The sequence below is a fragment of the Juglans microcarpa x Juglans regia genome, chromosome 4S, assembly GCF_004785595.1.
Source record: "Juglans microcarpa x Juglans regia isolate MS1-56 chromosome 4S, Jm3101_v1.0, whole genome shotgun sequence".
Taxonomy (NCBI): domain Eukaryota; kingdom Viridiplantae; phylum Streptophyta; class Magnoliopsida; order Fagales; family Juglandaceae; genus Juglans; species Juglans microcarpa x Juglans regia.
Genome location: NC_054601.1, coordinates 11625711 through 11641694, shown reverse-complemented (window position 1 = coordinate 11641694; position 15984 = coordinate 11625711). Strand labels below are relative to the sequence as shown.

The following is a 15984-nucleotide window of genomic DNA, read 5'->3' as shown; positions in this document are numbered from 1 at the left end:
AATAAATATGAGAATAAGTTTAAAATTACAATCTTAATAATAAAAACATAAACATACTAAAGAGAGGTTAGTATTCGCAACCTATCTCAACTCATCTCAACTTATCTCACTAATATTCATTACTATTCATCAACTTTAACTCACAAATCTCACTACTATTCACAACCCATATCAATATTACAACTCAACAATAATAAAATTATAATTTTGAAATAAAATATAGATAGGTCAAAACGAATATTACAAGTCAACAATAATAAAATTATAATTTTGAAATAAAATCTACGGATCAAAACGGATTGATTTCGAGTTAAGCGGGTTGACCCATTATTGATCCATTTATAAATTGGCTCTTAACGGGTTAACCTGTTTTTACCAGAACCCATTAACATAAAATTCAAACCCGTTAATTTTGTGTTGTATTTGTATTGAGTTCACGAGTTGTGTCACATATTATCATTTCTACATGTGAGGGAGTTTTCCCCTAGCTTTTGAACCAAAACGACACAGTTTTGACAAAGACTGGGTGGGTGTTTCGGGCCTTCAGTCCTTGGGCTTGGCTATTGCCTCTGCGATTTTGGGCCTTTTGGCTCTTTGGGCTCCTAAACCCTACTTCATATTTTGGACATTTTTTTCCTAAACTCTAAATCGAATCCTATTTTTTAAAATCCTAAACCAAACTCCCTTTTTTTAAACCATAAATTTACTTTTAATCGTCGTGTTAGGCTTTTATCCATAAGCTTTTTATGATTTTCATAATTTTTTTCAATACTAAATTTAATTGTTAGAAGTTAGTATTTATTATTAACAAAGAATAATTCATTAGTGTCTAATTTTACTAGTATAATATATGTAATGTCTAACTATTAGTGAGATTAACGTATTAGTATAATATAATTAGTGCTATTAACTTATTATTTATATACTAGTAAATAGTGTCAAATTTATTTCTATACTGGACTTATTCTATTTTGTCTAATTCCATGTAATTACACTAGTGTCTAACTTATTTCTATACTTGATTATGTATATTAGTAATAAGAGAATATTTACATCATCCTACTGTTTGCTGCAGCCGCATCACACTTAACGTTTTGGGTTAAAAAAAAAAAAAAAAAAGATGCCACATAAGGTGTGGAGAGTGCAGGTTGATGTATAGTCGGTCTCTAGTAATAATATAATGTTTACATATACTAAACTATTAGTCTATTTATATTATAGTATAAGTACATTAATTTATAATAATTAACATATAAAATATAGTATTGAATTTAACTATAGTCTATACAAAACATGGTATGTCGCCAAGATGGCTATGTCAGTCAGAGACATTGGTGAAGTATTAGCAATCCCTTTGTTAAGAATCTAGATTTCATGTTCCGAACAAAGTTATGTAGAACAAATTACAATTACAACAATACAACCTTAAAAAACATCATAAGCTTTGCATTAGGTACGATTATTGGGTGACCGGAGACCATATAAGCACCAACCAATATGAGACATTTTTTTACAAACGCACACTGTGTGAAAAACACCTTTAGATACTTCCTCACTTTCATATCATGTATAAATACTACAACAGTATAGATATGACTGTACATAGATGACATGATAATCAGAGATGATGAATCCACGTGTGAGGTAAACCAAATTGGATTATCGACTTTTATGGATTATAATCCTTATGAATGCAGAATGGAACTCTGCATTATCGACTTCTAAACACTTAATGGGATCTATAAACAAAGAGCATAATGATGCTGCTAAAACCATGTTCAGAAGATAATTAAGAATGGCTTTTAGATTTTGCATCAGCCTGAACGACGAACCTCACCGCCTTGTCTGGTGCTTCTGCCACTGCCTAAAGGGGATGAAATCTGACTTGAAAGTTGCACTTCCGAAAGTGATACTGACCCTGCTTGAGAAAAAATTAAACCAACTGAACTACCGGTATTCCCAGAAGAAGGCATTCTGGTTGAATACAATTCCCTTTTGGACCCTGAATACATTTCAGGAGGAAGCTCTGAAGAGGTCGATGAAGGAGCCAGAGTAGCGAGGAAAGAGCCAACTGGGTATGGCGTCACAGCCATATCGATGAGAGATGTTGCTGATGGACTGTATCTCATCGCCCCTATCGGGTGATCAAACTTACATGTTGATCCAAATTTGCAATGCCCATTTTGCAAGTAGAAAGCACAAGGTTGTACCCCCTGTTTTTGGAAAATCGGGAAAACAAATTTAAAAAAATATTGAATAAATGACATTGATATGCAAAGTCTGCATCTCAGCACTACGAAAATATGGTTTGAAGCAAGTGAATTAGTGATAGACTTACTGTTCAAGATATCACTACCAACATTGGAAAGGGAAAATAGTGCAGAATTAAAATACTGCAGATAATTGAAGACGGCATCATTCACTATGCTTGCAACAATTGACACATCTGTTCATAGCAAATTTTAGATAAACACATAATTGGATGGCAATGCGATGCACAAAAAAAGACAGAACTTGATAAGAGTTTAATTTGCTTTTATTATCAAACAGAGAAGGGCGGAGGAAGGTAAATGGTAGCAAAAAGGTATAATACTATTGCGCGATTGGAAACCAACCTTGCAACTAATGCCCATAATAATAAAAAGAAAGAAACTATAATGAAATTTCAATAACATTAGGTTCAATATATCAACAATTATTCTGTTTTATAAATTTCAATAACATTAGGTTCAATATATCATCAATTATTCTGTTTTATACTCTCAAGGTGGAGGAATTCATGGGGGATTAATATTACATATTCATTTAAACAGGATGAAGTTGAGAGACAAACAAGGACCAACATACTTAAAGTGAAAATTTATATTTATTAATTATGATCAACCAAGAAGAAGAAGATGGAAATCTTCCCATTTCCTCTCCTTTGCCCTTTTTCTCAAGAATTTTATGATGCATAAACTAATATTTAGTGAAAAGAAACACTTCTCAAACTGGGAAAATCAATGTAGCAATTGCCCTATGGAAGGCAGGTCTTCCAGTCATATAAACTTAACCAAGAGACATAAACAGTACAGTGAGGACACATCCCGAGAGAATCACTTTTCAGGACTTTGACAGAACTGCAGCCATCAATCTTTTTTTGGAACATACTGATATTTGCTACTATATTTGAATTTTCTATAAAAAAAAGTTATCACTTTAATGACCAAAGTGGAAAAAAGCTTAAGAGTGTATATAACAATGTCAGCTTTCTGACTTCTACATATATAAATCACGTTCGGGATACATAAACCATCAATATCCTTGTTCCTCGTATCATACACTAATAATTTTAAGTCAAAGAACCACTATGACAGATGATCGATTCTCTTAAACAGACCAAAGCAAACCTTCAATGATCACAAAAGAAAACTGCTTAAATGTCCAAAACATAATTTCATAACTAAATTCACAAAAAAGGCATACAACAATCTTATGTTTATAGTCACCATTTGTATCAATAGTTCGGAAAATAAGAAGTTAAGAACCAAATAATAAACTACAACCTGCAACCCATAATACATAATACTAAACACCTGACCCAAAACCCAGTTTCCACAAAAGAACAAGGTGAATAACTTACTTAAAACCAAAAGTTTGATCTAATACAGATAAGGACAATTTCATACCGGACGCAAGGGAAGACCAAGAAGGCTGAGGACAGGTTTGGGAAAAACCCGATCCCGAGGATGATGATATCGACAAGATAATCCAAACTTACAATCCCCCGTTCTCATATAGTACTGGCATTCAGGTTCGCCAGGTCTCTCAGGAAAGGCTTGTTCCTTGTGGATACTGCTTGAAGGGTCAGCAGAAGAGGGTAAAGAGGGATAAGGTCTTGCAAATGCAGGTGTTGATGAAGATAATGGTGTCACTCCATACACAGACGTAGCTCCAACAGCAGGTTGAGCACCAGGAGAAGGTACAGGACTGACAGGAGCCTGCAGCAAGCCAACGATATTAAAAGAAAAGCGCAAACTTCCTCACATGTCTAGCTCTCAATGTGGGTAGCTTGTACCATACCGAATAAGGATTCCAACCCTGAATAGGAACGACCCCTGGGGAAAGCAGAACAGGAGCATAAGTCCCTGGCAGATAAGAACCAGGTAATAGTGGAGGCCTATGCACCCTCAAGCTGGTGGATGCACCCCCATACTGATCAACTGTAGGAAGTGAAGGAGACTGCACCGGCGGATAAAACTGAGGTGCAGATGCTGGCATTGAGGTACCAGCTGGTGGGGGATGATGGAATTTACAAGTTATACCAAATTTGCACTGCCCCGTTTTCAAATAGTAGGAGCAATCTATCTCACCCTGTTAAAAAAACACATGATTCAATTGTAGTAAACTCAAGATTCCATGACTTAGTATTAGATTGTGTGCAGGCACGCATGGGAATGAGAAGAAGGGAAGTCAAACCGGTCGTAACGGGTATCCATAAATATTTAGTGGAGCTTGGGTCAAGGATCCACCACCATGTTTTGGATGGTGAAATTTGCAGGACGCACCAAATTTACACGTCCCAGTTTTCAAATAATACTGCATATTGAGTAACAAACATAATAAATATAAAAGGAACATACAGTTCATAATAGAAGCCAGAAAACAACAATTATAAGCACATCTCCCAGGAACACGCTTCGTCAAGTTATCGAGAATCAGAAGTGTATTTTATGGTGTTGCAATCAATCACTATGCAACAGGATACCTGACATGCAGGTTCCCCCATTCGCTCCGGGTACTCCCCAGTAGCTCTTACAGCTTCCATAACCTAGCAGCATAAACACCAATTAGCAATTTAGCATTGAGAAACCCAACTCTCACACTTTTGAATCCTCGCCAATAGAAATCCATAGCAATGAAAAAAGATAAAAATCATTGGATCACAAAACTTCGCTGTTTGCCACTGAATAAAACCATAAAAAAACAAGATTCCACCAACCCAATTACACAAAAATCATTCCCAATCACAGCCCAAGTGAATTCTCATTGTGCCAAAATCACAATAAAAGAAAGAAACGTAACACATGAAATTCCAGATTTTGTTTCCTTTCCTTAATCTCAGATCTCTCAGCAGATAAACAAATACCAAGTTCACACAAAAGTTCGTAAAACGAATTAGAGCACAACACAGCCTGAACATTCTAATTCTACATAATTAAACGAATTAGATAACTCATTGCACAGATAACATGAAAGACTTCAAATTGAGTTCATAAGATACACACAACATTGAAAACCATGCATCAAAACACCGGACAACACTGTCACCGATTGAAATGCACATAAGTTACAGCCGTAGAGTAGTTTACCGCGGCGCGATCACGAGGGTGATTGTAACGGCATCTGCCACCGTACGCACAGAAGCCGGTTCGCATGTAGTACACGCAGTTGGCTACGCCGGGTCGCTCCGGATACGATTCGCTGCCCGTCAGCCCCAAATGCCACATCGGGTCTACCATCATTGACACCCAAAACAATACCCAAATCATCAAAAGACCCCAACAAAACCTCCACATTGCAAAAACCCTAAACCCCCTTCCCCCCCAATATTCATATATACCCAAAAATATAAATAGTTAGTGAACACGAACGGGCGAATTCGAATTACTAACAAATGGGAAGTACCTTGCAGCCCGGTCTCGCCTCCGGAGGGAGCCCACTCCGGATGTTGACCCAATTGGTACCCATTCGTCGGCTGGTTGCGGCCGTAGAACTCCATCGAAACTGGTTTCTCCCTCTCTTTTTATTTAAAAGCTTTGGTTCTGTACAGGTTACAGGAACGAAACTGGGACGTTTATACAAGATTTAAACGCTACTCTAGAATGTTATCCCAGGGATCAGAGAGCTCGATCCGCGGAGACGCGCAGCGAAGAAGCAGAGAGACAAAAAAAAGAAAGAGTCGTGGGTTTCACTGTAATAATGGAGCTCTCTCTCACTCCCCTCCTCACACTCTCTCTCTCTCTCTCTCCTCCCTCCCTCACTCTCTCACTCTCTCAATCTGCCTCTCACTCACACACTCTCTCTAAAATCTGCGACCGTACGGTCTGGTTTTGTGCCTTCCCAGTTCGTGTGTCGTCCGTCTCCTTTTGTTTTTGTTTGGTTTTTTTATTTTTTATTTTTATTAATTTCCTGGACGTACCCGCCAGCGCGAGGGAGCACCTGACCCTTTGGAAAGGGTATTTCAAGGGGTAACCGACACTGGATAAGCTCTGTTAAATTACGCATATGTCCTTAGATTCCCCAAAATTGGACCACTGGGTGGTATGACTTACGACATGGTTCCGTGGTGGATAAAAGGGTCATTTCATATGGTATTGTCCTTATTCTCGAGGGTCTTTGAGTCAAAGGCGTATTGACTAGGTAGAGGTATTCGAGGGCCTGAAGCTGTATACCAGCTTTCCTTAAAAGGGCATCTTTTTTTGTTTTTATTTTTTATTTTTTATTTTATTTTTTCACCAAGAATGGTAGGGTTGGTTTTGCTTCTTTTGCAAAGGGGTGAGGTTCAAGTAATGTGTGTGTGTGTATATATATATATATATATTTATAATGTTTGTGTTTCATTGTTCAATTTGATAATGACTGCCTTGAAGTACATGGATTTCAAAGATAGGTTTAGGGTTGGGAACATAATCGGAGTTGGATCAATGGTAAAGTCATTTAGGTTATTATTTGAGGCTCCACTCTATTCAAGGTCCTTAAAAACAAAAATAAAGTTTTTTTTTTAATTTTTTTTAAAAAATAAAAAATATTTCATTAAAAAATATTTTAAATGATTTTTATATTTTTCAATGTGTGCAAGGCCTTATAATACTAAATTTAATATTTAATACAATGAATTATTTATATTTTTAAATAAATTTTTTTAAGATCTTACTAAATTGAGGCAGAAAATTTGCATTGAGACCTCGTTTTAAGTTGTTGTATTAAATATAAATTAAAAAAATATTCACATATTTTAAATAAAACCTCATTTTGTTGAAAATTTTGAAAATATTCTATATAATAATTTATATTTTATTATATTATAATTATGAATAACTTGCTTAAATTTTATCTTAAGCCTTAATTTGTATTGAGCTGCCCCTAGGAACATATATCCATCTTGCTCTCTTGGAGACAAAACCTATTACATGGACCCCCATAAGAGTAAAAAGTGAAGACATAAAATTGAGAACTGCAACATATACAAAGAGATTATATAAAACTAAACATACAAATTGATGTGGCTTAATGTAATCCGTTAGATATACTTTACAATAAAAATAACTTTATAATTTGAAGTACTATATCAAGTCACGTCAATTTGTGGATTTATTTTGATGTAATCACTTTATGTCTAAAGTATTTTTTCATAAAATTTGATGGGATAAGACGACGACAAAAATGACAAAGACAATACTTAAAGCTTATAAGAGAGAAATATAAGATGGAGAGTAACAAGAAAAAAGAACTTATTTTTTAGGGTTCGACATCTTTGAGAAGGCAAAAGACTAGAGAGTTTTGACTTCTATTGCCTTTTTATCTTCACTCTGAACCGTGTAAGCTTAGAAAGAACATGAAAGTACGTATCGAACCCCCTCAATAGTAGATTTCATACTCAATATATATGAACGTAGGCCTCAATAATGAACATTGTAAATCATTATATCATTTATTTGCTGTCACTTATCTATATTTTGTAAACCTTTGATCTTCACCACAAGGACAAGCACAACTGCTGAGCACAAACAGCAAAATCAATGCATAGGTTATCTGACCATTTTGTTGGCCTCTATAACCTGAAAATGCATCAACAAGATCCTTTCCCAATTGTCAACATCATTCTAATAAAAGTGAGTTTTTGTTATGATTTTCTTATAAATAATGTGTGTATGGAATAATGTGTGAGAAAGTTGTAATGAGTAGTTTAAAAAAATTGTAATGATTAGTTTGAAAGTGTGTGATGATTGAGAAGAAAATAAGATAAGATGAAATGAAATTAAAATTAGATGTTTGATGTGAGATGGGATGAAAAATCTCATCTCAACATCCAAACATGTGTTGTTGTTCTCATTTCATCTCTTTGCCAAACGAAAAAATGAAATGAGACCAAAACAACATTTCAATTTCAACTTTCAAACACAAACATTTCAATTTTAAAATCTCAAAATCTCATCTCAACTTCCAAACAAAACATTTCAAATTTTTAATTTTTTATCTAATTATTACTTAATCATTAATTACAACTTTTCCAAATTTTTCAATAAAAAAAATAATAGTTATACTTTTTAAAATTTTAAAACAAAAATTATAATCTAACAATATTTTAACTTTATAATATTTTAACATGTTTATAGCATTAAATATTATTGTATTTGATTTATTTCAATCTTAAAACTTGAATAAAAGCTCTAAAAATCTTGATTCATATTGCACCCTAAAACATTATCATGTCATACAATACAATGAACTTTTTTACACTTTGCTAAAAGATTCTTTAGCAAAGGCAGTGATGGCATTTTTTTAACATTTAAATTGGGAAGTAACTTAACTGGAAAGAATATAAAATCCTGACATGGGCATCAAAGATTCCTGCACCTCTTTTTCTTTTTTCTTTTGTTCTTTTGTTCTTTTCCATTTGTGCACAAAGTCATCACAGTTATTTGGCAGTGCCCAATAGGAAGATGCCATTTGGGTAAATCAGGTGTCAATCAGCAGCCATATACGGCACATGGCATTTTCAATTGCTTTCTGTAGTGATGTCGTTCAGCATCATCAAATTTGTACGAAAGTGTAATATTCAACTCAACCTTTTTGGGGTTGGAAATTAGTGGTATGGCCTTTTGTATTGCTTTCAATTGACTACTCTAAAAATTCTATTTATAAATAGGTGTGGAGTACTGTGATATTCTATACGATATGGATGCGATATTCTATATAATATAGATAGTTTATGAGATTCTTCATTATTTAAGAATAAAATATTCTTACTCTTTATAAAATTCTGATGAGATTTAAATTATATCATTCATTAGTCATTTTGAAATATAAGTTATGTGGTTTAAGTCTTTCATTAGGATGTTACAAATGGCATCAAAGCTAGGTTCCAACCAGAAATATGATACTTGAGTTATGCCACCTACAACAGATTCGTCTGATGAGGACGTCGGAAATTTAAAGAGGATAGATTATGATATCTCATATGATAATGATAACTAATCAGTATGGATGGTGTATTCCACATAGTTTGAGAATGAGAAGTTCTTGCTCTTTATAAGATTTTAATGAGACTCTAATTCTATCATTGACTAGTTCTTTTAGAGTATAAACCATGTGACTTGTATCTTTTATTGTAACGTTACAAGTACAAATATGGAATACTATTAATATAATAGAATTTAATTTGTAAAAAAAATGTATAGATTTAAATTTTGCAAATCAAATTGTATCAAATCAATTATATGAATGGTGTGTTTTCCACACCGATTTGTGAAAAAAATAGCTCTTCTCATGGTATTATAGTTGAATTAATCTCCATAGTCGTATGTACTTTTTAACTCTAAGTTGTTGAATATTGATTAATAGTTTAGTACCGTCCTTTTTTAAGAAAATGGGGAAATTTCATTACATATCTTCTTCTTTTCCAATTTGTACCTTAATTTTTTAATATTATCAATTTATATGCAATAAAATTATCACTTTTGGTGGTTTTCTTTCTTGGTTTAGATCTGACAAAAAAATACGATATAAAGGGCAAAACTAATTTGCCGCATCACACTTATCGGTCTTTTTGATTGTTGGTCAAAAAAATTATTTTTTTTATTTAACCATTAAGAAAATAATTTTAAATGTATTGATATATTTTTTTTATATTTTAAAAATATTAAAATATATTAAAAAAATATATAAAAAAAAATCACTCGACAGTATGTCCAGAGTTGGCGGCATATTAGCCCCACTCTGATATAAAACACAATGTTAAAAGCTATACGAATTCTGCTGCAGGGCCCTCTGGAAACTCTGTTTTTGCAATTAATGTGGTAAGATTGGGATAGGTCTGATCGCTACCAGGCAGAATGAAGAGCATCTTCTGGGAAAGTTGTTGCTTCACTAAGGTCTATTGGCAGATCAAGTAATTTGCTTGACTAGTTTAAGGTTGCAACTTGCGTTTGGTTATCTACCTTTTTACTTGGTTGGCCATAATCATTCTTGGAGTTCTTATCCACCTTTTTACTTGGTTGGCCATAATCATTCTTGGAGTTCAAAAGCATGATTGTTGAAGCTCACAGCTCGTACCATGATCTCAATAAAATAGTGAGTACAAGTTTTTTTTTTTTTTTTTTGAAAAGTGTTAGGTTTATAAAAAGATTTGCAATGATAAAATTTACAAATTAATGTAATTTATTGTGGTATATCAATTTTTCTGTATTACATTAGACAAAGTCATTTTGTGATGTTATTTTTTTGTGAATATTGCACTTCTTAATATTTTTATATTCTCAAGTTTGTTTCCCACTTATTGCTTACTTTACCTAGTGTTGTCACGAGTCACTTGCTGCAAATAAGTTTAGGGTTGCAATATTCATGGTACTCATAATTTTTTTTAACTCAATACTTCTTTACACACGAGACCTACAACTATTTTCAAATTTTTATAAATATATATAAATTTATTTTAACATCTAAACACATTTAAACTCATCTTAAATGGGTCCTACAAAATTTACTTCACCATCTTAACTCATTACTATTTATAAAGAACTTAACTCATCTCAAACCAGCTCAACATCCAAACGTAGTCAATGTATTTATATGTTAAGATGAGTTTAGATGTATTTATGGAAAGTTGAAAATTCAAAGATTGTGAGTCCCACTTGTAAAGAAACGTTAAATTGAAAAAGATTGTGGGTCTCACGTGTACAAAAGTTTTGAGTTGAGATGAGTTTAGAAATTTGAGAGCTGAGTGTTTGGATGTTAGACTTAACTTAAAATTAGACTGAACTAAATTAAACTCGGATGAATTTAATAACCAAACGGGACTTTAATGTAACACCATATGAGATCATGGATTTTATTAAAAAAATGAATATATATATTTTATGTTTTAATAAATCATGTGTCACTACTTGGTGTTGCTATACCAAGAGGGTTATCTGAGCGGTAAGTTTCAGATAACCCATTAGCAATACTCATAATTTGTATAATTTTAAGCTCTTATGTGAATGCGAAACTAGGGCTGATCGGCATGGACTATGGTCCTCCTTAGTTTTTTATTTTTTAAAATAAAATTATTTATATAGTAAGTTTTAATAATTAAAAAAAGTGAGAACCCATCAAATTTAGGAGCATGTTTGGCAAAGATGAGAATTTTTCATAACTTCTCATAATTCTATTATCAAACATTATTCAAATATAAAACACTTTCTAATTTCAATTTTTAAACATTTACATATAATCATTACCTAATTATTACTCAAATACAAAGATCAATACAACTTTTACAAACTTTAAAACAAAAATAATACTGAACAATTATATTCAAACAATTTTTTTAATTTTATCTATTCATTTTCACAACCTCCAATAAAATATTTATTTTAAAATATATTTTTATTTACTTTTTTTTTCTTTTCCCAAAATTCAATAAAACATTTTTGTTCAAGCTATTCTACTGCTATTCACCAAATCTTAAAATACTTTAAGCATGCCAACAAGCCTTAATCATCTTCAAAGCTTCACCTACAATTTATTTATTTTACAAATTATTAAAAAAGAATAAGTATACCGTATAATATGGAAAAGTCTTCCTTAGTTGTGGTTTTTTTAAGTTTTCAAATGAATTTTGGTCCTATTAAATTGTTTTGCTCTGATCGTTATTTAATACTGTTAGATTTATAAATTTTACATGGGAGTTGATTTCTTGTGTTCTCAGAGTTTCGGATTTGATTGGCTAGCTTATACCTATATATATATATACTTTTGATGCCACCGCTTTTGCCTATGGATCAAAAAATATAGAAACCGTAGACGCGAAGGTTATCGGTTGCACAATTTTACCAAGAGGTGTGAATCTATTGGCAATATCCAGTGCTGTTGAGGAGGCACTGGGTACGGGGATGGTTCCAGACTCATTTTTTATGAGTTTTATACTTGCTATTGGAGGTGGGGGTTTACTCTCTGTTTTTTTTTCCTTTCTTCTTGTTCACGCTCATTGTTGGGTGTCTGCAAGAATTCTCTGGTAAAAAAATCAGGGATAGAATTATTAGTGCCTTTGATGTATTCAATATCAAAATCAAAAACACTTAAAATACCTTGTCATCGTGCAAAAATATGTTTTGATGTAATATTTTGAACATCTTGTTCTAAAACAAATTTAGCACTCATGCAATCAATTCGAAGTAAAAATTTCTTGTTTAACAAATCAGATTGAAATTTTGAAATACATATTACTATAGATAAAAATATTTTTTAATAGTACTATATTTTTCTTGTGCAGGATTCCAGGTTCCAGAATGGAAGCAAACAATTTGTTCAGAAAAATCTGGTGAAACAGATTGTTTCAGAATGCCACCATAACCAATGTTAGATGCATCAGTTTCAACAATTTTAAATGAATCAGAGGTAGGGATACCAAGGTACAGAAGAGTTTTGACATGTGCTTTGATTTTCCTTACCAGATTAGTATGGATTGCTGTCCAAGGAGGAGGATTGGAAAGGAGCCGTTTGAATAAAGGACGACACTGTTTCCTCATATCCTTGTAAAAATTAGCAATATAATTGAGAGATCCTAAAAATCTCTGCAATTATTTTTTGTTAGTTATGACATCAGGAAATTTGTCAGCAAAATCAATGGCACTTTGGATGGGCCTGATTTTACCTTCAGAAATATCATAACCAAGGAATCTGATTTTAGTCTGAAATAATTTGATCTTTTTCGCCGAAACGACAAGACTATTGATTCTAATGATGTCTAGAAACGAATTCAAATATTTCTAGTGTTCATCAATAGATTTGGAAAAAAGAAGAACATCATCTATGTAGACGATGGTAAAAGCAGTGAACGAATTGAAGATATCGTTCATGATATTTTGAAACTCACTATGTGTATTTTTGAGACCGAATGACATCAGATTCCATTCGAAATGACCAAATGGGGTAACAAAGGCTGTCTTATACCGGTATGACTCAGCTATCTAGATTTGCCAAAAATCAGATTTGAGGTCAAATTTGGAAAAGACCACAGCATCACTCAACCTATGAATTAAGTCATTTTTGTTGGGAATATGGTACCTAATACACTGCAAGACTTTGTTCAAGGGTTTGTAATTAATGACTAGACGAGGGGTACCTCTTTTTAATTCAGCATTTTTTTGGACATAAAAGGCTGGACAAGACCAAGGGGACTTGCTATCTCTAATTATGCCCTTATCTTTGAGGTTTACAATTTCCTTTTGGCAGAATTCTAAAGTCTGACTATTCATCTGAATTGGTCTGGCTTTAGTGGAAATAGTACTTTCATCAAAATTTTTGATATAGGGAAGAGAAACGATGTGTTTCTTTTTATGCCAAAAAGCATTTAGTAAATCAGAACAAACATAAAAAGCAAGACGCTTGTTAAAATCATCAATTTTTGAAATCAAAATTGGTGAAGATAATTGTTCAAAAATCTTTTTGTACTTGATTTCCTGTTAGAGGAAATTCAAATGTTTTTCTTTTGCAAAAAGTAAAGATTTCAAACATTTATCTTGATCAATCTCTTGTCGAGATGCAAATTTAAATTTGACCTTTTGACCGAAATGGTCGGTAGTAATATCATCTTTTTCAGTCAACAAATGATATAAAACAGAAATAAATGGAATGCCTAAAATCACTTTGTCAGACATGTTTTTGACTAAAACTGAAGGGATTCTAAAGCAAATATTGTTTTGACAAACATGAGCGTTGTTAAGCTCATATGTGATTTTCATCTGAGATCCATTTGCAGAAAATAATTTCATAGAAGATTTTTCAAAATATTTGCTAGGGATGAGTCCTTCCTGAATGCAATTCAGGTCTAATCTGGAATCAATCATAGCAATAACAGAAAATTAAAAATCATGGGCAACCACAATGGTGACCCTGGAAAACCATTTTGGAGGAATGGTATGATGGATCAAATAAATCTGATTATCAGGAGCTAACTCATGTTGGCTTGAACCAGAATCGTTTGTTTGCTCATTGTCAAAAGGAATATCCTGATTAAGTTGTTTATCAATTTTAAATACTAAAAATTCTTATTTTAAAATCTCATTTTCAGACTTAAGGTTATTAACCTCATATCTGAGTTCAACGATTTCTTTTTTAACAAGATTAATTTCATGTTGTAAATCATTTGTAGAAATTTCCTTGGATTTTTTCTTTTGAAATCTTTCCAAGGTTTCTTGAAGACCAATCCTTTGCTTAGAAGGTTCTGGTTCTTGGCGAGCCATAGTCTTTCTTAACTTAAGAAGATATTCTTCTTTAAGCTCAGGATTTATAATTTGAGAAATCAAGGTTAGCAATAGGTTTTCTTATTCTTCAGATTTAGTTAAGACATGAACTGTCTTACCCTTTGTCTGGCAACAAATATCATTACAATTGCAACCTAGCTTAGGACCAGTAGGATCAGGTGATCTAGTTTCTGAGTGATACTCTGAATCACTAGAACTGAACTCAAAGATATCAGATGATGAAGACGAAACTATTTCTAGGAGTTGAAATGATTCTTCTTTATCATTGTTATCAATATCCAACTGATTAAGTTTTTTCTTTAATTTTTTATCTTTTTTGCTTTCTTAGGACATTTATGAGCAAAGTGTCCTGGATTGCCACAAATAAAACATTTTTCTTGAGAAAAATCTTTAGATTTCTTTTTCTTGGAAAATGGCTTAGAAAAAGGTTTTTTATAAGTTTTCTTATAAAATTCATATTGGTGTTTTCTCTTAATACCACCATGAGGTTTGGAAAACTTATGCTTCCTTTTAGAGGGAGCTATAGCATGAAGTCTAAATTGTTCACAAAATGTTCCCATTTCGTATTTGACTTTCTTGCTATTCCTCATCAGTTCTTGAAGCATTCTTTGATCATTGCACATACTAATACCAAATTTCTTGATTACTGCACAAATATCACCATAGGTGTATGCATCGTAATTAAGAGACCCAGCAATAGTAAGTTCATCCTTCACCTTGTAAGCGAACAAGCGAGGTAATCCATCAATAAATTTTTCTTTCCAGTAAGGCTTCTGGCTATCATCTCGAAGCATTACTTTGGAAATAAAAACATATTGGTACCATCTATAATCAGACATTTGATGACATCTAAGATTATTTAACTGGTTACTGATGCGGCTAGTTATATCAGATGATGTGCCAATAAAATGCTTTAAAATTGTATAAATCAAAGTATTAACTCCATCAGATTGGGCAGATCGAATTCATCAAAAATAGGTAACCCTTCATCATTACACTTGACAGCGTTCTGAATGGTTTCCTTGGCATCTCTAGTTAAGTGTTTATCCCACCAATTTCTCAAAACACCAGAAAAACCTTGTGTTAAAATCTTAACAATATCAGATTGCCTAATATTGTTATTTACATAAGCATTTGCCACAAGAGACATTTTACTCATGGTATTCATGATTTCCTGTTTAGAGAAACCATCAATATTCCATTCGTAAACCTTGTCGGTAGAATAAGAATTTTGGCTTTGAAAGACTTTATCTTCAAACTGTAAATCAGGAGGAGTAGGCCTGGAATACTAATTTTTTGTCAGACTCATTGGTTTGGGTCCTTTTGAAGAAAATCTGGCAATTTCAGGTTTTAAAATAATATATTGAAAATTCTTTTCAAGTAAATCCAGATCATTTTCCTCAGAAGAGTGTTCCCTAGAAGACTCATCTGTGGATTCCACAAGAACTTTTTCTTTTATTTCTTTGTTAGACAA

The 15984-nt window shown here is 32.8% G+C and overlaps 1 protein-coding gene across 1 annotated transcript; it reads right to left on the bottom strand.

Moving 5' to 3' along the window:
• Positions 1-1428: 1428 nt before the first annotated feature.
• Positions 1429-6120, bottom strand: LOC121263664 (zinc finger CCCH domain-containing protein 32-like). Its single transcript, XM_041166695.1, has 7 exons — positions 5668-6120; positions 5352-5494; positions 4748-4810; positions 4459-4578; positions 4063-4353; positions 3669-3980; positions 1429-2213 (listed from the first exon to the last, which is right to left on the bottom strand). The coding sequence occupies exons 1-7, from the start codon at positions 5759-5761 to the stop codon at positions 1815-1817; spliced, it is 1422 nt and encodes a 473-aa protein (XP_041022629.1). The 5' UTR covers positions 5762-6120; the 3' UTR covers positions 1429-1814.
• Positions 6121-15984: the final 9864 nt, after the last annotated feature.

Coding starts and splice junctions, on each gene's coding strand:
- LOC121263664 (XM_041166695.1), bottom strand. CDS start 5,761: ATGGAGTTCTACGGCCGCAACCAGCCGACGAATGGGTACCAATTGGGT. Junction 3,981..4,062: donor AGGGTTGGAATCCTTATTCG/GTATGGTACAAG, acceptor GGCTTGCTGCAG/GCTCCTGTCAGTCCTGTACC. Junction 2,214..3,668: donor TTGGTCTTCCCTTGCGTCCG/GTATGAAATTGT, acceptor TTCCAAAAACAG/GGGGTACAACCTTGTGCTTT.